A 24,759-nucleotide genomic window follows, 5' to 3' on the forward strand; every position below is an offset into this window, starting at 1 on the left:
AACAGTATACATTATTTTTAAGTTTGTTGTTTTATCTTTTTTTTATTGACAAAGAATATCAGCACAGTTCAACTATTTACTAACAAATGACTTCATGTATTAAAGATGTCAAGACACCACAAAAGTATCTGGGACTGTACTTCGGTATTGCCTTTAATTAAAACTTGTATTATGCATTATGAAGCATCTGCAATAAGGGGCTACTTATTACAAAGAAAGACTAGCAGCATTGACTCATCACCCGTGGCAACAGAGAACATGTTTTTAATTGGTCTTTCAAATTCAGTAACATTCAGTCTGTACCACTGAATTTGTATTTCTTTCCAGACCTATAGTAAATTGCATGGCATCATTCTTAGATGTGAACATCACATTATAGAGTTTACAACGTATTATTATTATTATTATTATTATTATTATTATTATTATTATTATTATTATTATTATTATCTATTATGGTTCTCTCTTCATGATAACACCGAAGCGATTACTAATGTAATTAAAAACACACAACAAAAAAACCCCCCCCGGGGCCCCAGACAAAAGTTTATATATAACTTGAAAAAGTTTTATAAATAAATTGAGTCAAAAAGTTTTATCAAAAAATAATTATTTATTAAACTATACGTAACATTTGAGAAGATCTGACGACAACTAGTTTGCTGTTGTCAAAACTTGTTACAATATTTGAGTGTAACTTAACATCACATTTATAATGTGATTCAAAAATAACTTGTTTTACAGGAAAGTCACAGTGATGTCTGATTGGATGGAATGTCTGAGTTAAAGCTTTGTGAATAGGACCTAGTATATCTCAATATATTTGCAGTCCTTTCCAAAGAAAAGTTGGCAAGTACAGTTTTTTTCTAATAGGTTTTTCACACATGAAAACGATACATGAAGGCTTTCATTTTAAACAAAGGAACAAAAAACAGTTATGGATATTATTGCCTGGCAGTCATGGACAAATGGGGGTGAAAATAACACAATAATCATCATTATTATACAACTGTATTTCTTTGGTGAATAAATTAAAAGTGACTAAATAACACCCAAACGGTTCTAATGCTTTCTTTGTGGAAGTGCAAGTTTGTTGGCTAGCTCAGATGATGCAACCTCCTTCAAGAAAGGAGGCAGACAGGCCGGGAAGGGAGAGCGACTCCTGAACGGAATGTTTTGAAGACAATTTTGTGAAGTCAAGTTTTTAGTTTCTGTGAAATTCAGCTCCATTCGCCATGTGCTTAAGTCTGTACTCCCCATTGAAAACCCAACTGTCAGATCGATCAATATTACACTTCATTGCTTTGGTGGTAAGTGCTGTGTACAGTATTTCAAAGTTTCTCACTTACTGCATTAAACCCGCAACTTTAAAAAAGATTGCAGAGTATTGTGCAAACGTGTAAAAACTAATAAAATGGCCTGTTTATTGAATCCATCTTTATAGAAATGTCTGTTTTTAGGGGGGTTGGGTTGCGTGAAACAAGTTGGGGTTTAACGCAATCAGTTATCCATTCCAGCCTCTGCTGCACCCAAAATAGATTTTAAGATGAAGTACTGTACCTAATTTACAGCAACTCAAATCAGACCAGTGTTAACTCTCTTCACAAATGGGGCCTTGATTTTATAACAGCCCCGTCTGCACTTGTTAATTTAAAAAAAAATAAATAAACAAAACCAAGCAAGTATACAAATTAATCAATTCATATAGCTAGTACAGTGCACTAAAAGTATTGCAACAACCTCTAAATGCTAACACACCTTCACTAGAAAACTACTTTAGCATTTACATATAATTTATGCTGAACCAACTAATATGGGTCTACCCAAAATGTTAACGGATATATAGCTAAGGAACACAGCATAAAAAAGGATCTAAAACACAAATCACTTTCTTCACCAAGCTGTTGTATGTGCCTAATTCATATAATATAAAGAAATAGATTACAAAATCAAACCTGAAAGGCTGGCTAAAATAAAGCTTAAAGAAATACACCAAAACACCCCTACATGTTTCAAATTAAGCAGCAAATAGAAGACGCCTTGGTCTAATTATCAAGTCAAACATAGCATCTAGATATCCATTCTAAGCTTTTTCATTTCTATCCTGTAGAACAAACTTTAACATGTTGTTTACAATTTAAACAAAATTCCAAAAAGCTTCTTCCAGGTGTAGGCTAAACCACAGCTTTGTGAATTTTCCCACACGATATCTTCAGTTGAAATCTGTTTGAATATTTAACAGGACCACCAACTAAACCTGAATCATTTCAATAAGTCACAGTAACAGATTTATTCAAACAGTTATGTGTCATTTTGACACCATTCATTTTTTGCACCAACATACTCGACCCCAAAACTCTATTCCAAAACTGGTGAAACCCACCCCACCAATTCTCTCTTTGATCTTTCTTGTCAACGCCTCACAAATCTCACACATCCCATACAAATAGTCAACTCTTTCACTGAGTTTATATTTGGCTGGCTAATTTAGAAAATGACATGCCAATAAATACACTAAGATTCTCTCTGTCAAAGGAACCATACCTCACTTACTGCATGGGGATACTTAAGTGAACAAGACGAGTTGAGCCATGGGTGGTAATGTAGTAATCCGTCCAGTAAGGGATATACAGCGTACTGTAACAGGCTGTCAAAGGGGTGTTCCCCTTTCCCTTCCCCAGCCTCTGAATGTCAGAATCAGTCCCGTTTCAGAAGTTCAATAGATTACAGATCCTCTATGGACACCCGATGGGTTGGATTACAGCATCAGCACGTTGGTCTGCATAGCTAGTACATTTCTTTAACTGCTGTAAAATACCCCTCAACTCATCGTATTTCTCATTGGAACTACACCTCACAATAAAAATGCATACACACATATCAAAGAGCCGCATGCTTATATGGCACTTCATTTAATCTAATCTCTTTCATTAGATATTTCTACCATGGTATGACTCATAGCTGTTGTGGTACAGTGTGTCACAGTGACAGGAGAAAAAAACTAAAAACACAGTATATAAAAACCTCTATATAATGGCTGCAAGGAAGGTACCATTTGCAACCCAGTAGTACAAACATAATTTTTGTTATGAATTGAAGTTACGTTAGTAAGTACCAAACTCTGTTGAGATTTCATAAAAGTGTTTGTAGCTAATACCAAAACCAGTGAGTCAATGTTTACAATATCAAACAGACTAAATGTGCTTATTTAGCAGTTCGTAGAGACCAGGATTGGACACATTAACATATGAGACTATTTCAGGCCTCACTCACATCTGGAAGTTAAAAGAGGGTCTTGACCACAAGAACAGTAACATCATCAATCTAGGTAGCCTCCAAACCAGCCTCGGTTCTGCCAGTTCCAGTGAAGTAAACTTTAAACTGTATCTGCAAATCTGTAAGGCACTACGAGGGAACAATGTTAAATGCTAAGACTATGAGTAGTTACAGTTGCACAGATGTGCTAAGGATAGACCACACACAGGGCATTAGCACACACACCTAGACGATCACATTGTACATGCCAAGTTATCTACTTTGTGCAATCACATTAAGAGAAACAAAATCTATTGGTATAAAGTTTAAAAAGGGAGCATACCGCTACATTCTAAAAGGGACCCAGCTAAAATATCTACCTTGAAGGGAATAAAACCAGAAAAAGAATATACTTCCTTAAAATTAACAGAATAAAAAAATGAAAAGCTATATATATATAGACACACACACACACACACACACAAACACATCGTGATGAGGGGGAGCTTGTCCCCTCATCTCTGATTTGGAAATTGTTAGACAGTTCAAGGCCATCAATTTTCATTGAAGAGCAGCATGGATCTTTTTCATCTTTTACACTGTGAGGTGATCATAACCTTCCCATTTGAGGTCACTTGTAGAGTGAAAAATTACCATTGCATTTATTGGTCATTAAAAAAATCGAAATAAACGAAAAATAAATAAATACAAAATGGCAACTTTCTCCAAGGCCTTTTGGTGCAGGACAGGCCGTTGAAAATGGAAAGATTTGCCTTCAAGGATTGCTACTAGTTGAATGAGCACTGGCCCGTTTATTTTCATATTTCTTTAAAAGAAAATTCAAAAAATTCCTCCCACTTCTTCTTTGAAGGGTGATTTTTTCTTTCCTTTATTTTTTTGTCTTCAAGTTTAAAGGGTCGTTTTTCTGATGCCTTGCATGTTTTCTGTCTAAAGCAGCGTTGTTCTTGCTCCAGTGTTTTCAGAGGTAACGGTACTGGTTCACCTTGGTGGGACTCAGTGGGTATCCAGTGTAGATAGCAGAAGCTGGTGATGCACTGATGTAGGTCTGGTGGGCAAACTGCGCCTGATACTGGCTGGGGTGAATGGTGGGTGAGGGGAGTACCCGGTGGCCTATACTGACTGGAACCTGGTGGACGATGCCTGCAGGGTAGGCCGTGTGCTGGACCGCGTGACGGGCCGAGCCCTGCGACGCCACAAGGTGGGCAACGGTCCCTGTGGAGCCCATGGCAGTGGGCGTAGTGTAAGTGTAGAGATGTGGCTGCCCGGGAAGGTGTGTGGTGGCTGCCAGGTGATGGTGCACGCCCGTGTGCGAGGGGCTGTGGTGCGGGAAGGAGTAAGGTGCCTGTGCTATTGTGGGGGTGATGTAAGCCTGCTGCCTGCGGTGGCCTCCGGTTCTCTCTGCCGCCAAGTGCTGCTGTGCCTGTGGACGAGTCAAAAAAAGACAAGGCTGTTTATACGTATTAAGGTATTTATTAACGCAAGTCAGGAAGGCTTGGATTTTGACAGACACTGAACAGTTTTCATCTCTAAATTATTATTTGGTGCTGTTGAAGAGGGATGCTAAAAAATGCAAAGAGCCCAAGTTTAGAGACCCCAAGCTGTTTAACACGTTTGCAGAATCTATGCTGATGTAAGCTGAGGGAGTGGCTCCTTTGGTATTCCCTTATTCTAAAATTAATAGATAAAAGAAAAATGGCACTGGCTTGAACATGTGGAACTTGATGATACTGGCATTACAAATTCAGCCAGAAATGCTTTGTATCAATTGGGCAATAATTAATAGGTATTACAGATTATTAAGATTAACGTTAATTTATCTCTAAAGTTATCATTTTTAACAATAAGAACAGTCAATTCAGGTAAGGTTAGGATTGAGGCAAGGGTCAGGGTAATAAAAGGAAACAATACACATTTACTTGGGATTTCTTTTGTTAACTGTTATCCAGTTAACATAAATTGTTATCATTGAACCTTGTCTAGTTCAGTAGGAGGGCTTCATTAGATAAGTGCTTAATAGACCAGACCCAGAGCCACAGGGAGCTGTAATATACTGCATTGATATGTTTTTTTTTTTGTCTGTAAAGTTAATTGACAGCTTCTAACTATTATTTCATTTGTTAAAATATTTACAAAGGAGTAGTTTTTTTTTCTAGAGATGCTCTGTTACTAAAACAGGATTAAAGTCACTCCAGTTTTAGTTTCCGGGGAAAACCTAAAAAGTCAGTATCAATCTGAATACAATCAAAAGAATAGAAAACTAAAAGCAACATCAGTTTTGCAGAAGTAGCAAACAGTTAACATGACATCACCTATTTGTGACATAGAACAAGCGCTTGGACTTATCTGAAACAAGTTTACATTTCCTAGGTTGCCAAGACTTTCTAAAGGTTAGGTTGAATTTTATGCATTGGTTGAGAGTTTAACACTTTGATAAACATTTTTCAATATATTACAGTAACACAAGACTATTACTATCAATTAAACAATGTGTCAAGCTATTTATAAGGCGCTGTTCAGGGCTGTACTAGTAATGGGCAATAAAAACATAGCATACAGCAGCTTAAGGGCAAGCGGTAGTAGATCTTGATGTGGAAAGTTTACAGCTAAAAATACAAAATGAGTGCTGTCAAATCATAAAAGAACAAAGTAACCGGATCCTGCACCTACCATATGTTCATATAGTAAGTATATATATATATATCTATATATATATATATATAATTATAATATATATATATAGATACATCCATCCTCACACACACACACACACACACACACACACACACACACACACACACACACACACACACACACACTGTATCACAATCAATGACAGTATTACAATCTTGGGGTATATAGAGGGATATCTGTGTCTGGTGATGTAGCTTTTCATAGTAGCTCTCATTTTAACCGATAGTTCTAGCTTTGTATTCAAGCCTGTGGCAGTAGGCTACACAGTGAGGCAGTCGTTTTATATATATGGCTGTGTTTGTGCTGGCTTTATTCATGGTGCCTTACCAATAAACGTGATGTGACTAAGACAGGCCTGTCTTTCCGTACCTGGCTGAGATTAAGAGGCTGCTGCTGGAAGGAGTGTGCCCCTGATCTCTGCTGTCTGCAGGCTGACGCTCCCGAAGAGCTATCTGATGAGTGACTGCTGGCAGAGACCGCTGTGCTGGAGTTTTTGGATTTGTACACTGATGAGTGATGAGCGACTGTGTCTGTCATAAACAGAAAATGTGCGTTAATAGTTTTATCATATTGCTCCCTCAGGAGCAGATTACTGCTCCACAGAGATTATACATAGGGGCTATCGGGTCACTTAGAGAAAGCACTGCCACATGATGTCCAAACATTATCAAACCTTTCACTGTGGCCCATAGATGTGCTTATAATTTACATAACTAGCATCTGCGCTGTATGGAAACTGGCTCAGGGTAGTCATGTCCAGCACAGACAGCATGCTGACCTTGAAACATCAAACAACCCCTATAGCACCTTTCTATCAATAAAAGCAAAAGCTCTGCAGTTTTAAGAGCTTATTGCTGGGAATCAAGAACAAATCAGTCATTATAGGCCTTAAAGCATCAAGGAATGTAGTTTAAAAACAAATGTTCTTTTTTATTGTTTTAAAATTCAGTTTTTGTTGAATAAAACATTAGAAAATCCTTAAGAACTCCCTTTACAAGCGTACCACAATTTCCCTATGCATATGCAATGGCTTTACCAGGCTTTTCCAAGCAGTAGTTGAGCATATTGTGCTGTACTGTGTTCTTTCTACACTTTCCAGTACAGTATTTCACGCTTCTTTTACCGTGACATACCACGTTACACTTTTATAAGGGGTTTAGAGTGAAGTCAATTTGTAATAAGCTGATTATCTCCGAACAATCAAAAGCCTCTCACTAATTATGAGCTAACAAATTAAGCAACAACTGTAGAATATATGGATTAAGACATTTTATACAATACAAAGAATTTCAAACAACCAACAATTTTGTCAGGGGGGGAAAAAAAAAAAAAAGCATAAATGACCACTTGAGGGAAGCACAACATTACACGTTTAGTTACAAATGTCACCCTGCTGTATGTTAACCATAATATAGTTTGTATAATTCGCAAAGGGATAAAGTTAACCACATTCAATCAACATATACACAATGTTTTTATGTACCTTTGCATCTCGTCTGCCACTTTGTTTTTAAAACAAGTCAACAAGAGAACGCTACAGATTCAGCAGAGCATGGAGGTGAGCATTTCCCTAAATTCACCTCTGCCCTTAACAAACAGACAAAACATTTAGCTATGTACAGTATGTCTAATTTTATTCAAAGTTACAGTACCAAAAAAGCAATTACCTGGTACCACCAGCCTGTCGCACTCTGTCAACACTTCATTGGCCTGTGTTTTGAGTGGCGGTATGATTATGGTGCGGGAATTGTCATTGCTGTGGTTATCCAGCACTCCCTTTGAGTCGTAGCTGTTTCCATTGGTAAGGCCCAGGCGGTGCTCTACAGCATAGGGACTGTTATTACTGGAGGAATCAGACTCTGGGGAATCGTGAACTGTGACACAACTAATGACATTCTTCCTCTGTTTAGTGCTGTAAATAGAGAACACAGGGAACAACAGTTAATAAGACTGCACTGCATTGCTTTGAAAGGCATGTTCCCCATTACTCGTGGGTTAACCATCCCTAGAAAAGAGTGCTATTGTAAATCTTAACTGTATTATGCAGTTACTGCGCTACACAATGATTTATCATGACAATGACCATATAGGATTGTATGCAATACTTTTAGGCTGTCCAATAATAACCTTTATAAAAATAAATATTTTCTGACAGAAACAGAGCAGTTCATAACATGTTCAGAACAGTTTAAAACATGATTTTTGACACCAACAAGAGTTTTAAAAAAAATGTTGTACTTCTAAATCCATGCTGATAAACTACAAAATGTTAATAAGACCTTTTCTTTTTAAAAATAAAAAAAAATAAAACAAACAAAAATAAATACAAGTATTTATATAGTTATCTTGCCACCAGAGGCAGACACTACTTTCACACATAGCATTACCTTAAACAGTTATTGTTTAATGAAATGTAAACTCAAATGTATGTGCAACTATTTTATTTACAATGTGAAACCAGGCTAATGCTCTTTGACAGTGAGGATTCGTTGCGAAATGGAGCCTCTGTAACAGGGTATCACGAGAATCCATTTTGTAAGTGTGCAGTCCCCTCTCTGACCTGCTGGGGGCGTGCTTCTGCTCCTCCTCCTCATCCGTGTCGCTGCTGATGGTGATGACACTGACGGCGGGGCTGGGAGTGTCCGGGATGACGATGGTTTGTCTCTGGTGCTGCTCCCTGGTCGTGCTGGAGGCTGTCTCTCCCCAGCTGCAGGCCGAGGAGCTGTTCTGCACCAGGGCACACCGAGGGGGCGTGTTCTCCTTCACACGCTTCGAGCACTGCGGGGAGCTGACTGCCTGCGTGGACGACACCTCGTAGGCCGACATGTTCCTGAGGGAAAAGGGGAACGTAGTGAATACACGTAGAGAGCACCCGCCCCGCTCCTGTTCCTTCAAAACCTTGACCGCTTTTTATTTAGCATATTCAGCAAATGTGTTGTCAAAATAAGCATTTATTTCATGAGCTTGGACGATGATTGGCGTGGCCTGGTTTACAAACAGCAGATGTCTGAACGCTAGGGTTGAAAATGAATTGGGAACAACAGTAGGCCTACATTCAGCTGATTGTGTATCTGAAACTACACGGTGTCAACTAGTCCTGTTTGTATTTTTGACGCTTTTCAATCAAAAAGGTTGCAGTTTATGTCATTATAGCTGGCAAGCATTCACAAAACCAGTTTCCAATATCAAACTGGTGCTGGTTCCAGTGGCAGATGGAAACACAGCATAATAAATGAAAGTGCATGCAAGGGTCCAGAAGATCTTCTATACTTATGGAAACTGTGAGAGAGAGGTATCAGTTCCTGTCAAGGGATAAGAATATTGCAGGGTGCTGGTTAGCTCTAACCTTGACGACATCTGATGCTGTTTGTTCTTTTTGGAAGAGGAGCTGCTGGCTGTTGGCTGTTGCCTCATCACATGGGCGACACCCACATTCAAAGGTTGGGCGGATGGGAGTGTCATATGGCCAGCTAACAAGGCAGGCTGCTGCATGATGGGGTTATAATGGCTGTTATGGGCATGAGAATTCCTAAAAGACAACAGGAAAGGAGTGTGGATTTTTGGATGATACAGAAATTGGATACAGCTAGTAAATTTCATCTTTTTTAAACCGCATCACTGCTGGATTGTTAACTGGTTTCAAATATAATTTGCCGCTCCCATCTGTAACAGAACAGACATTTAAAATAAATAATCTTCATTTTAAGGAATGTTTTTAAGGACTGTATTTTGAACAGTAACAGTATCTTAGGTTTAACAAGGTGGAAAACAATAGAATAATCTAATCAATCATCTCTAAAATAATTCAAAAGGGTTTCATAAACTGCAAACTTAATTTAATTAATCAAAACAAGCTTTCAAAAATCCTCCCTAACAAAACATTCCTAAAACAGTCCTTTAAGTTTTATGAATTGTGCCCATTTGGAGGGAATTAGTTATAATGATACTTTTTTTTAAACATATTGACATTTTCTTTTACTTTATTCCCTGAACACTGACAAACAAACAAAATGGATCTTTCTCCCAGCAACAGATTCTAAAGTACAGTACTGTCAGAAAGCAGGTTATACAGTAGCTTTGTGCTTTATTTATGGTTGGAGGGGAAGGGCATCAGTAATACAGTAAGTCAAATGATTGGTATCAAGGGCAACAGGCATCTTTACTGTTAAAACAAACAATTTTTGTTTCAGTTTACCGTAATAATAATTTAAAAAAAAACAACACTTAATATCTTACCAGATAGCGGAATGAACTATTTTTCCCCCTTAAACTTTTCACCCCTGCTAAATAAATTGAACTGGGCCTTAGGTAGCACCACACCATTAAAAAATGAGATTGGCCTGCAGGTGGCAGCAACAGCAACAAAATAAAAACAAGACCAACCAGTACCAGTAAAACTTGTGCTGTATTCATAAACTGTAATCAAACACTGAATCACTGATTAAGACATCGATATCCAGCGGCATGAAATGTCCCTTACAAATAATTATATCACAATGCAGTACTGTAAAGTATTTCTATACAATTGCACTGCTGCGAAGCAGGCTCCATTCTTTCTCCACAGACACATGCAAGCCCCGGGGCATGTCCTACCTCCAGTCAGCCAGCTGTTGTGCCCCTGCCATGGTATCAGGGATGACGGCCGCGTGCTGCACTGAGGAGTGGGCTGCCACTCCCGTCAACTGTTGCCAGGCTGGGGGGAGCAGGATCTGCTGGGTCGCGCTAGGCCAGGCCTGCTGCATGGACACATTAGCATGAGAATGAATATATCAATCACATTATCCCAGTTAAGTTACGTTCATAATATAATACTTAGTCATTTAGCAGACACTTTTATCCAAAGCAATTTACAGAGACCTGGGGGTGAACTATGCATCACAACTGATGCTGAAGAGTCACTTACAATGGGACCTCGGTTTTATGTCTCATCCAAAGGATATAATGATTGTTTTAGGGACAGACCTGCTACAGTATTTTTTTTTATTTTTGGTGTTGTGGACATACCCATCTGTGAACTCTCCTAACATGTTCTTTCCTCTTATTAACACTAGTAATAGTGTAAAGTATTTCTATACAACTGCACTGCTGTGAAGCAGGCTCCATTCTTTCTCCACAGACACATGCAAGCCCCGGGGCATGTCCTACCTCCAGTCAGCCAGCTGTTGTGCCCCTGCCATGGTATCAGGGATGACGGCCACGTGCCGCACTGAGGAGTGGGATGCCACTCCCGTCAACTGTTGCCAGGCTGGAGGGAGCAGGATCTGCTGGGTCGCGCTAGGCCTTATTAACACTAGTAATAGCATTACTGGCCATGTTTTCTTATGTTAAATATTGCGTGGTTCTTTTCTTGCATTTTACTCTTTCATTTGAAATATGAAGATAGTTCAAAGATTTGTTGCTGATTCTTGGTACATTATCACTTAATGTACTGCAGTTCAAACTAATTAGAATGGTCCAGCTGCAATGAGACCATGTGAACTACAACAAATACCAGGATGTTGCTGTTTATCTTTAGCACTATATTGCTATACAATAATGTTGCTGCTATTGCAAAATAGGCTGGGCCCACTGTGCTGAATCTGGATCCTGTTCACCTTTCTAACCTAACCTTGCATGTTAATATGTTAATCTATCCCTGGGAATAGCTATTGGCAGACAGTGGCTGCAGATCGTGCCAAGCTCCCATGCACAGTGTCTGCAGACGAGAACGTTTCATTGTTGGGGATCATGATTTATATGTGAGGACAGGGGAAGTGTGGAGACTGGGCTCATATATTCATCCCACGCTATTAGAACCGTTCTTGTGCATCCCAAATTAAGCGTCAGCTTGTAATTTGCTGGTGTGAACAGTTACCCAGATAGGAATTCTCCATTACCCCCCCTGGCAGAACTGGCTAACACTCTGCAGCACCTCAGGCCTGTGAAAGCCTGGGCTCCTGTTTGCAATTGTTCCCACATTTTCTGCATTCCTGGTCTAGATAAAAGATAACATCTGCTGTGCCGATGTCAAGAAAGACAGCAAGGGGAAAAAAAAAAGAAAAAAAGCCTGCTACTATGGCATAATATATATCATCAGATGATCCCAGTATATTTTTTATTACACAGTGTTAGTCTTTATATTCAGTTTGTAGAAAGCATATAGAATGTATAGCTGCATTAATTGCTTTTGTATATTAACATCTTAAATGTATTTTTATGCTCTTGAGTCTAGTTTGTAAGGCTCTTTTTGCTCTCTCCTAGTTACTTCCTCAGATAAACAAATTAATAAGGAAACCCTGAATTGGTTCTGCTCGCTGTTTACAAACTGTGATCAACAATGAAGGAATATCTTTGTATTATGCCTTGCATTTTTCCCTCAATAAAAATAGATGTTGAGTCAAGAATGCCATCCTCCCCAGCTGCACACACATCCACCTTTCAGCTGCAATAATCAAATCCCCTATAAATGATTATAAACTACATGTCTGCTGACGATTAATCAAGCGTTGACATATCATTCAACCAAGCTATTGATCAATCACTATGCATTACCAGTCTCCACAGGGGGAGGGGGGCTGTGCACCACTAGCACATGCAACAGGCATTTGCCAGGAACTGCTGCACTGCTGGAAGGTTAACTTGACTGATTAGCAGCTATAACTTAATGCACCACACGTTTTAATGACTATATCAAGACTTAACCACTGGGTATTGTGCGGGGGCCGGGGCACCTGAAGGCCAGTTAATTCCTCTAGTTTATTTCACAGCGACCTTATTATAATATTATTGGCTTACACAGCAGAGACCACCAAGAGCAGAACTGCTTTTTGGTGAGTTTCCACCACTGAGGAAAGGTAAAAACATTAAAATCCTCTGCAGCAGTCATTAACTGACCTTGATTTTCGCCTTTGGCTCAGGGCACCTAAATGTCACCACATCAGTTTTCAAACAGGTAATGACCACTGCGCTGGACATTAATGCTTAAGTGGCAAACAACACCAAAATGACATTGTGAGAAAGCTGTGGAGCTAACGAGAGAGATAAGATTACTTTTCTTTCAAATTCTAGGATATTACAGCTTTCCTACGCCTAACTGAAGCACACTGTCTTCAGTAAAGAGTTAAGTTTGAAAATTGTTAAGGGCATTTTTAAACATCCTTGTTTTAAATCAGCTATCGCACTGTAGTGAACAGCAGATTTATGTACAGCTGAATGCCGCCCCCCCCCCACCACCCCACCACCCTATCCTCTGTGATATGAGCTTCCAGTTACAACACAAGAGGAAGCAGCTCACAATGGTTTACAGAATATGAACAAGTTATTTAAATAGGTCGCTTTTGATAAGTGCATGCATACAAATTGGCAGGCTTAGATAGTGCCTATTGTGTGAAAAGAAGCTTGTTTAGACATTGGCATACATGGCAACAATGGAACTAGCATTCGCATTTAAACTACAGTACTGTACACACAGACACGCCAAGGTCACCCCGCCCTGTTCAGCAGCCATGGATAACCCAGGAAAAAACACAGAAACACCTGCCATAGCATTGCCAATAGGGTGCAGACAAAGTGGGTAGCCAGTACAGCATTTATTCAATATGAATCCCTCAATGAGTCATCACAGATCTTGTGACTGAAACAGATTTGCAACAGGGGGATGCAGATTTTATAAATACATGTCAGGGATGTATTTTGTGGTTTACTGATTACATTTACACACACTGTACTGAACATGCCAAGAGTTTATTAGTTTGTTTTTTTATATTCAACCCTTATACCATAAAGACTACTGCCATAGGTCAAAAGGAGAGTTGTAGCTGGAGTGTTTTAAGTGTTCTTACATGAAAGAGATTATTTCTACATTTTCTATTTATTTTAACTCTTTAATAATCATATTGTGTGTTGCACTATGTGCTGGGATTCAGTGTGCAGTGCAGCACTAATAACCTTCCCCTTAATCTGTCTTGAAGAGTCTTTATTTCCTAGAATAGCTAGTAAGCTTGGAAAAATATGATCTAAGCAGAAACAACAGCAGAGAATCATACAGAACACTCTGATAATGATCAGGTAAGAAATAACATGTTAAGAACATGACTACAACATGCATTAATGACCTATTCAACTGCTTATTATGGATTTGTACTGAAAAGGGATTTCAATTGGATATAACATAAAACGTGATTTGCTAGGTTATGTCAAGCACTCCATAGCCTCAATGCACCACATAAGCAGACTCAACGGCCTACCTGTGTTAGTAGTCCTGGCTGAATCTGTAAAGGCCGAGCTCCTGGGGCTTGAGTGACTATAGGGACAGCATTTTCCATCCGCACTGAGTAGCTGGCATGCTTCGACGGAGAAGCTTGCAGTCCTGGTAGATGAGATGAAAGCAATGAGAAAAACAAAACTACACAACAGTGTATTTACATAGGCTTTTATTTATTTGTTTATTTACATGTGTAACATAACAATGGATCCCAGAGGACAGAGGACTTCACATATTTGAAGAGTTAATTAAAAGGGATTTTTGGATAAGTGTTTTAAGAGCTGTATAACAAGTGTACTAAGAACAGTATACTGTTTTACAGGTATAAAAAAATAACTGAAAAAAAACTGAAATACACAGGAAGAAATTTACAAAACTGTTTATTCCAAAGTGTCATTTGATGTGCAAGTTTAAAATTGAAATAAACAACCCAGTTTAAAACTTACATACACAACTAAGGAATGCCCAGAAGGCCTTGTAATTAATTGTTTATTTGAAGTTTGGTAAGAAAAATGGGGCTAACAACTCTGAATGAAACCGCCTTGTGAAGGTCCACCATTGCATATAAATAATGAGGGAATTGTGTTATTGTACAAGAACCACATTTTTTTGTAGATCCAATACATCACTTATTTTAGAGACAGATGTGATGTTATCATTTACTTTATTCAGAGGACATTAGTGGGGTCCAAGGATAACACGTTTGCCTGCTTTACAATGGTTTATACAGAGGTAATCAGCATTCAAAAATGCACTGCTGGGGTCCAATAGACCCCACTTGCCTTGATGAACAGCTTAATAAGTAAAGACATCTTTCTAACACTTCACACTTTTCCATTCTCAAAAAGTTAACTTGTGTGAGATGCGTGAGTCATGCAAAGTATGGTGTACGCCCTGAAAGCATTTTTATGTACTGTATTAAAGTACAAGGCTCATCCACTGAGCTGGTCTGTCTGTCTTTCAACTGGCCGTCTCTTTTCGTCATCTTTTTTTTTTATTCTATTGTTCAAGGAATGGCTTCTGTTTTTACTTGCCGTGATTTACACTGCCAATATACATTTAAGAACAGACCTACTCTCACCCACAACATAAAAAGGCTATTCCCAGCTGTTAAACAGAACCTCAACCCACATAAAACTTGGCAAACCAGAGCCAATTTCAATGTCCGTTTGACTTTGACTGCCACCATAAATTAAATAACAAGCCTTTTCAGCACAAAATGTTGTTTTACCTCTCTAAAAATAGTTTAAAAACTACTGAATCATGGATCAGACCTATGCTTGAGAGCAGCAGGAAGGAAGTTACTTCCTAGAGATGTCAGATTTAGAGAACTCCTAGAATTGTGTAGCATTTGTTTGCCTAATAAAGTTAATAAAATACATGTAAATATTATTAATTACTAGAAAGTAAATACTAGTTAGTAAGCAGGTAAGTAAATAATAATAATAATAATAATAATAATAATAATAATAATAATAATAATAATAATAATAATAATAATTTTTTTTTTAGCTTTTTCCTAGTTTTGTCATTCAGCTTCCTTTTTTAACAGGAACTTGAGAGTGAATGTCAGCGAGCTACCAGCCTCTGGAGGACAAAAGCCAGCCTTTCTTTCACAAAATGGTGCAAATTTCATTTTGGTGTAAAATACCTTGATTAATCAAACTGAATATTCCCACACAATACATTAATCACAACTGGACAGTATTGCGGAAAGTTCATATTACATCTGAACTGTGCACTTACCAAGTGAGTGCTAGTAACCACAACAGATTATAGCATTTAAAAAAAAAGGGGGGGAACAAACGTCAATGGTTGTGTTAGTGATTACCTTGAAACCCGGGCGGACACACGATGAGAGCCTGCTGGAAGGGGTCGGGTCTGGTGGCACAGAGCTGCGTTGCTCCAGTCTGAAGAGGCATACTCCTCTGGGACACGGCTGCCATGGACACTGCGGAGGGCTGGTAGAGTGCAGAGCGGTAGTTTAGTATGGAGACATCGGGGTTGGCAAGGGAAAGGGTGGCACTGGTGGAGGTGGGAGCCAGGTGGTTGGCCTAGAGGAATGGTGGATTGAATATAAACATGAGGGGCGATGGCATACGAATGTGAGAGGGAAAAAAAAGGAAAAAAACAAACCAAAAATATTATGTGTCTTAATCAATTAATTGTATAAGTGAGTAATTTAGTCAATTTTTACAACATAATATATTGTTATAAAGCATTCTATTTTAAAATGTTCAGGAAATAAGAACTCTATTGCATTTTATAAAGCATGAGCTAAAACAACCTGCTGTTTCAGTAATAGACCAAGTTGATTAGGGTGCTTACTACATAAAAAAAAAAAAAAAAAATATATATATATATATATATATATATATATATATATATATATATATATATATATATATATATAAATTATGAATATATTAATCTTCTGCTATAATTAAGCTACATTAGATTAATTAAAGTGTTTAATTAATTAAATCCAATTAATCGTTTAACCTTTTAAGAGAATAACATCCTTAAATAAAAAATTAAGAAGGGGGAGAAAAGACGGGCATAAATGGTTTTTTTTAGGAATTTTTATATATAAAACCATTGAGGTAAAATGGTGGTTTAATATACAATGAAAAAAAACAAAAGAAAACAATGCTGACTGCTGCAAATAAGCAAATACATGGCATGACTGGTGGGTTACCCTGTTACACACAGTACATGTGTTCAATATCTGTCACGTTCATTTACTTAAGCATGCCACCGTGGGCAAAGGACATCTGATTGCACACTGTAGCTTCCCTATTAGCAATGAATACGTAATTCAACAACGACCTCACAGACTTTAGTCAAGTATAAGTAGATGATACATCAAATAATGTGCTCAACATCTCTTTGACAACAGGACCTATACCTATAGCAAGCTACAGTATGAAAACACACTGCACAACATGTAGCATCTAGGTCCTAATTGTCATTCAAATGCTCACTCTCCGTTCCTCTGCACTTTTGACTTTCTGAAAGTAAGTTTCCATTCGGTTAGGTCACCCTTGGCTCTCCTGAGAAACATGAACGTCTTCATTAGCTGTTTAAATAAAAACCCACATGTAATAACAGCTAATCTTATCTGTAATTAAAATAAAGCTATTGAGGCCAGAGGAAGCTTCGTCTTGTTAAATCTTACAGTAGAAGCGAGACACTAAAATGGTCTACTGTTGGTTCAGTCTACATACATGAGCGAATCTAATTCTTCTTTTTTTTTAATCTAATGAATTAATTCCAGTGCAAGTTAGCACAGATTTCCTGCATAGGTTTACAATGTAGATTTGAATACTTGATTATTATTAAATGTTTTGCAGTGGTTAAATCTTTACCTCCCTGTACAGTAAGTCATACTTGTAACCATGTAGTGTTAAAATGTACCTTTAGTGTCCTTAATTTCAATGCTTTTTCCCTCATATGAATGCACTTATATTTTCTTAGAAAATTAGATGGCAAATTGCTGACATTTATTTTTCCGGTGGATATACCTGATAATTTAAGGCTAAAGCCTAAATGTTAAAGCTAATTTTACTCTATGAGATTGATGGGCGGTAATGACATTTTTTTTTTTTTAAAAGGGCCCTGCAGCCATAATTGCTGTGAATAGATGTTTACTCTGACGGCCACTGCGGCAATTGAGAAGGGCTCCCACGACAATTGCTGCGTGGCTTTTTAATATAATGGTCAATTTAGGTTCAAAAAGAATTTGGATGTCCACCCCCGTGATAAATGAGTCATTTAAACTTATTTTGTAAGCCTTATGACCAATTTCCCCAAAATAGCTATTTATTGTTAGGCAGAAATGAAGGACTGTTATTTCAGTGTTTTCTGAGAAGCAGGGTTCCCTAATGACATCCAGCAATGGCTATCAAGAGAAAAGAATTGGTGACCGAAAACACTTACTTGTGGCCACGTTCTGTCCTTTACTATGGACAGCCAAAGGAAGGTAACAAAAAGGGAATCAAAAGAAATCAGAATGCAAGCACCAGCCAGGACAACAGCAATGGAAAGGGCAAAATGAAAGCTACATAGCAGTTACTGTTAGCATCACCACTGAGTGGTGTACTAAAGAGATGGGGGGTTGATGGAACTCTTTTGTGCCGCACACAATATTTCTGTTTGCCTCTAAATAAAAACTACTTTCCCTTTGACAGGGGAGTCTGTTTAATTGATCTCAACAGTGGCAGATCTAATAAAAAAAATGCCATTTTATATCACTAAATAGAGCCTTTCTGGCATGTCTACACTACACAGACTCACATCTACTGTTATCAACAGCAAGGGTGCTGGCATGTGATACAGAAGTCATGTTGCTTGCCTGCAATTTGTTTGTTAATTTTTGCCTGCCTCAAATGCCTTTGCCTTTCATTTGAGTTTCTTGATCAGACAAGATTAACCAACAGATAGATGCATATCAGTCCTTTTAAGATTAGAATTCTTAAAAACATAAGAAACTTCTTTTTAGGATCTTAGATGATTAGTTGGTATATTTTATGTGTCTGTGATTAGTACCTCCCCACCCCTCCCCCATACCTCATGGCTCTGTAAAGCAATACACTTTTGTTTGCAGTGTTTTTGTAAGTGAAAAGAAGAAAAGTGATTAGAATATTTGGAAGTCATAGTCCATCAAGGAAAGGTAAAATATGTACATATAATAACCCACCACACCAGAGACCTGTCATCTCTTAGAAATGTCAATTGTATAAACTTGCAGCAATCACAAAATGTGCTTGCAAGTGTGCCCTGACAAGTGCAGCTCAAAGGCAGTGCAATTTGTAACACAGCAACAATAAGAAACAGCACGCTGTGAATCATTCAGCAGGAATAGACCACAGTTCTGATTTTAAATCAGAGGCAAGGTATTTCTCTTTTTTTATTGACTAGCTGTTAGGGAAACATTTAAAACTCAAGGAGCCAAAAGGCACTTGATTTTGTTTTATTTTAATAACTCTTTAAGTTTTCAGGACTAGGCTCAATTTAGCCTCTGCAGTGGTGGAGTGGATGGTGTGTGTGTGTGTCGTTCTTGGGGCCCTGTGTCCAGTACTTGACACAAGAGGAGGTTCAAAGTGTCTGGATATTACCTGTATGACTGCAATCATGGTCTGTTTTTATTTCTTCCAGTACTTGTTTGTTCAGCTAGATGTAGCAATTGGTGAAACTGTGGGCCGCTGAATGATGTCTTGTTTAGTAATGCACACTTTATTTTCTTTGTCAGATCGCTGTAAATGCTGTCTTTTACTTCCCTCAATTTCGGTGGGTGCTATGTTTTTAACCTGGTTTAGAAGGATATGCTGAAGAAGCAGAACAGCTGATACTGCTAGGTATTTTTCAGTGGATAATACAGGAGTTGCAGTTTTGAATGGTTTCGAGGATTGCACAGCACTTCATGTGCAAGTAAAATGTAATAATATGTGAGCACGGGGAAGTGCACTTTATTAATTCAAGTGCAGTTGTACCGTGACTCCAATTGAATGATTGACTAGCAGTCGAGTCTCGGTACAGCTGCATAAAAGCAGCATGTTTTCACCCACTCGGGGTTGTGTGTTCGGTGAGTGGAGAACGGGATTGGCAACAGAGGTAATAATAATTATAGTAATAATAATAATAGTAATAGTTCAAATAGAAGCTCACCGTGTTTGTTTAGTGTTAGTCCGTTTTGTTTCATCTCCTTGTTTTGGCTACCAGTGGTGTGTCCTGTGTTTTGTTTGTCTTGCAACCTTTTATTTTCTGTCTGTCTGTGCACTATTAAATGCTGAGCAAGACCATTTGCTCAGCTCGACCAAACTCCACCTCTTTGTTTATTTACTGGTTCCTGTTTCTGGTCCGACGTCCCCCACTCCAGCCGTCTTTGTGACACATGGATACTTGTTTGTTGTCAACACCAAATGAGACAGGTTCTTTTCAAAGACAACAGCAGATGAAGCAGCCGGTTGTTTCTGACGCGTGTCAGATTATATCATAGGGGCTGTTCCAACGTATCATGCAAGCTTTTATTAGATTTCATTTTCAAGCCCAGCAACTTTTGTTTATCTTCCAGAAGACACTTGTCAGTTGGCGACTGTGAACGTGAGAGAAGGAATCTGATCTGAAAATCTACCTCCCTACCAGGAAGGGTACAAATTAAGGTTGGTGGTACGACTTAACAGGGATAGGCTGACACGATGGTAGGACAGACCCGGGAAGTCAGCCATCTTGGTGAAAGGGCGGAGCTGTAAGACTACTAAACGATGATTAAAGAGAGCGTGGAGCCGTGCTGATTGGAGGAGGAGTTTGGCAGTGTTAACCAGTCAGCACTACCCCCTGAAGCATCTGCACTGCCACCTCACTGCACTTGAATACAGCACCATGCAGCACAAACCCCTGCACCCTGGATACTGCATTTATTGTTTATTGTTTATTATTGTTTGGGACTGCAAAACCCACTGTTGGATTCCCTAATACTATTGTTGGTGGGGGGGGGGGATCATTTATAATTAAATAAACAGGGCTGTTTTTGCCTTTGCAACTACTGTGTGGACATTCACATCCTGACAGCAACCTATTGAAATGTGTGGTGGATAGTGTGAGTCATTTCGTACAGCAAGGTTAATTGTGTGAGCCAGACACGAGATATTAACCAAGCCAATTGTTCATAGCATTGTCAGTACTGACAGCAATCACTGATTCACGTATATCAAAATCAGACATTGTTTCTGAGATGCGCTCTGAAACATTTTCTGCTTTATGACTGCCTATGAGTTCTTTGTTTGGAGCACACAATCTTGCAATTCCTAGGAATCAATACTGCAGAGCACTGAGTGCAGAGTGGTGTAAAACAGCTTAACTATATGTTATGCAATTGTTGCAAGGATTGAAATTTGCCATTTCATGGCAAAATTCCCTGAAACCGTTACCCTTGATGATTTTAATCGGTTGCATATCTTTGCGGATGAATGTAGAAAGCACTTTAGTAACTATTTCACTTCGTTTGACAGGCAGTTTAGCAGTACAAGTTCGCTGAAAAAAAAAAAAAAATCAGACATTCTTTACTGTTTAGGAACTGAAGTGCCATCAGTTTCTGATAAATCTGTACCGCACATTTCGTTGCATTTCATCAGGTGGTATTTTTTCCAGATAGGTCTTCATATTTGTGGTATTTGAATGGTGCAAATCACATATTTTTAATTTACCATTTTTCCATATCAAGATCAATAGAGTGTGCTATCGTCTATCGTGGAAATGTATTATGAATACATTTTAGTGGTAACATATCAACATTCACAGAAATAAGTCATCCAGTAAGCCTCTGCTATTATAAGAAACAGCTGTTAATGTCTCTTGTTCGTGTAAATTTGAACATCTAAAAGGGGTTGAAAAGAATGAAAAAGTCCCTTGCTCAGCCCTAGTATGGAGTACTCTTACCTGGTTGTGTACAGTGTTGAGCTGGCTGTTGAACGTCATTGTCAGGTTCGTGGAAGTGCTGGGGGCCACGTGTGTAATGAAAGGGGTCTTGCTTTGATTAACGGTGTCATACATGTTCACCCTGCGCTTACAAATCTCCATGTTCTGGAAGCAAGACTTGACACTAGTGGAGGGTGAGAGACAAAACAAGGATGAGCATATCATTTTGTGTTTGTAAAATACCTCTCCTGCTACGGCTGTAAATACAAAGTAAGAGTTCCATCACAACTGAGTATATGCACTCTTTCCGATATATAAAATCAAAGTGTGAAGTAAGTTCGTACCATGATCTCCAATGTAGCCCCAGAGGCGGAGAGGATAATGCAAATACGGTGGTTTTATTGCATTTTTTTTGTTAATTTAATAAGATTTTTAATTTAATAAGATTTTTGACAGTTAATATTTTTTAAATGTATTCCTTTTTTTATATGTATATATAAATATCCCCTGCGGAAAACTCAATCTAGCTGAATGCATTTAAATTGTATCTTAAAGGTCAAACACACCAATACATTTGACAGGGTGGAGTTTGTGCAACCCCCGCAAACGCACGAATTCGCCATTGGCCAGACATACAGAACTGTTTCCCTTATGATACATTGCACGTGACGTGGTACAAAAAGGTCGTGTTTTTGGTAGGCATGGTTATGATCCACATTAATCACATTTTAGTGGCCTATAATTTTATTTTTATTTTTTTTTTAAATAATAATGCTAATATTCTTAATAAACACTGCTGCATGTGATAAAAAAAATGACTTCGCCATGCATTATCTAGGTCTAAAGTTTTGAAAGAAACACAAGTTACAACAAACACTTATTGTCATTTTAAAACATATATAAAACACTGACATGATTTCAGAATATAAACTGGTAAAACTTACTGTGTGCTGTGAGGGAAATCAAGGAGATGTGTCTTTGTGACAAAAGGATGGTTCAGAGTTTCAATGGGGGTTATTCTCTTGTCTGCATCTATAGTCAACATCTTCTTTAACAGGTCAATAAACTCCCGTCGGTCTGCCTTCTCTGCTAACATATCGCTGCCCGCTAAGTCTGTTGTCATGTTCACCTGTAGGAAGAAAAGGTAAAACACTTTTTTTTTTTTTTTTTTTTAACAAATATGTTATATTTAAATGGCCTATATGAGGTTTGAGCATAACTAGTCATCCTGTTAAATAAGTATAGGTTTGAAGATTCTTAAGATGCACCGCATCGTATTAACTGAATACAAACTTTTTCTCCGCACGCACGCACACACTCTGTTTTGAATAAAGAGAGCAGCCTTTTCTATGCTATAGCTCAGTGTTATCTATTCAGTCAAACACCAAAGATATATTTTCTGCAAATTATTCCACACACACACACACACACACACACACAGACACCCCTCCCTCACATACAATGCTGCCTTTCTCTGTTCCAACATGGAACATGTCTCCTGGTAAAAGAGATGAGGTTGCTTGTACAAATGATCCTAAATAACTAACAATAGCTAGACTATGCTGCCAATGCTCCTTCAATACTGTACTGGGGAAAGGTAACCTGTGTGCAAGATTTCATAATACATCACTCACTATTGAAGAGAAGTGTATCGAGATAAAAAAACAGGAGACTTTATAACATTCAAAGAATAATACAGGCCTATATCAGGAGGCATGAAAATGAATGAGGAGGTGAACACTGCAGAGAATCGATAATGCTTTCATTACAGCTGCCAGTGTAGGATGGAATCTCCCCACTGCAGCAACAGAAGCCATTGTCTCATCTTCATTTTCGCCACACTTGCACTGAAGCCATGGCAAGGTTGGTTTAGTCGCCAGCAAATATTTTATCTCCCTGTGAGTCATTGCAGAATGGCAATAAAGGCAAGAATACACTAGCTTCAGACTCGTGGTATCAATCAACTGAAAACAAATTCAGGAAGCGTTGACTTTTATAAATGTCATGAAGGTTTAAAAAAATAATCTCAACATTGTGTAATACTATTTATGTGTCTGTGTAAAAGACCCTGTTTAGAATTTGGCACATACAGGTTAATTCCATAGTTTTACAGCTACATCAATACATTACAATTAATTAATCAATTCTCTGCCATCCCCAGTATGTGGTTTAAAAGCCTGTTTTGTTGAATTTTAAAGGATTTGGTTTTCATGAAATCTTGCTTTACTGTTGCTAACTGTATTTTAAAATATGTAACCTTTGAGAAAGTTTTTTGTTTTAAAAATAAAATTGCTTGTTTAAGAAAAGCACTAGGTTTGTTATTAGGACTTCCGTGTACTGTCCACCAGTATTTGAAAATATAAAACCACTGTATCCAAGTGATTTAATATGAACAATATAGTCTATGCACAGGGAGTGGTGTCGATAGAAAGGGGAAGTCCTTCTACAGTATACAGGTGAACTATCATACAAGTTTGACTGGTTTTACAATTAGGCAAACCTTTCAACAAGAAGTAATTCTCAATGACTTCTGGGTTCTAATTCTCATTTAAAACATTTATTTAGGTTTTTCCAAGTTCTCACTCAAGTCTGAAAGCCATCCGGACCCTCACCAGTGAACATTCACAATGGGAACTGCAGCCTGTGCCTGGGTAGCAACAGCTCTTGTTCCATCCTCTCTAGCAATTCTTATTATTCAGTGGGTTTGCTCTTAAGTGGTGCATAAAAACAGTGTACATCTGCTGACGTGCTAGACATTATTAAAACTAATACACTAAAGAGTACAAACACAGCTGTCATTCAGATGGAAGTGGTGGTCATACTTTAAAATGAACCTGCGTCTTTGTAAAATATTGTAATCTCTTGTTTGAAACCATAGCAACTGACAACCCCCTGAGGTTTCTGAATACAACTTTTACCAGTGGACAGTTGTTTTAGTAAGAGGTTTCTGTTAGATGTGTTTAATACAGTACATGGAGACAGCAAAAAGACACCCCTGTTCTCAATCTTCTAATGTAACCCTTAAACCCAGATACTAGCTTCTGTTTAGCCAGTCCTTGAGGACCTGCACGGATGAAAAACATACATAGGGGTTTAATTAGCTGTCTTTGTAGAATTTTTATTTTATTTTTTTA

At 38.2% G+C, this 24,759-nt stretch overlaps 1 protein-coding gene across 8 annotated transcripts in view; it reads right to left on the bottom strand.

Annotated features, from left to right (window-relative positions):
* Positions 1 to 1,661: 1,661 nt before the first annotated feature.
* LOC121318095 (homeodomain-interacting protein kinase 2-like) overlaps positions 1,662 to 24,759 on the bottom strand; it is a 77,678-nt gene continuing 54,580 nt past the window's right edge. For 2 of the 8 annotated variants that reach the window (XM_041254375.1, XM_041254373.1), the window contains 10 exons: positions 22,570 to 22,754; positions 21,647 to 21,809; positions 16,041 to 16,263; positions 14,193 to 14,314; positions 10,561 to 10,703; positions 9,314 to 9,496; positions 8,528 to 8,797; positions 7,635 to 7,879; positions 6,295 to 6,497; positions 1,662 to 4,696 (listed from right to left, as the gene is read on the bottom strand). In XM_041254375.1, coding sequence (XP_041110309.1) covers positions 4,235 to 4,696; positions 6,295 to 6,497; positions 7,635 to 7,879; positions 8,528 to 8,797; positions 9,314 to 9,496; positions 10,561 to 10,703; positions 14,193 to 14,314; positions 16,041 to 16,263; positions 21,647 to 21,809; positions 22,570 to 22,754 — 2,199 coding nt within the window. In that variant the 3' untranslated portion in view covers positions 1,662 to 4,234. The remainder of the gene's footprint in view (positions 4,697 to 6,294; positions 6,498 to 7,634; positions 7,880 to 8,527; positions 8,798 to 9,313; positions 9,497 to 10,560; positions 10,704 to 14,192; positions 14,315 to 16,040; positions 16,264 to 21,646; positions 21,810 to 22,569; positions 22,755 to 24,759) is intronic. The other 6 variants (XM_041254381.1, XM_041254380.1, XM_041254379.1 and 3 more) reach the window with 6 other exon arrangements.

The sequence above is a fragment of the Polyodon spathula genome, chromosome 7 (assembly GCF_017654505.1).
Source record: "Polyodon spathula isolate WHYD16114869_AA chromosome 7, ASM1765450v1, whole genome shotgun sequence".
NCBI classification, from domain to species: Eukaryota; Metazoa; Chordata; class Actinopteri; order Acipenseriformes; family Polyodontidae; genus Polyodon; species Polyodon spathula.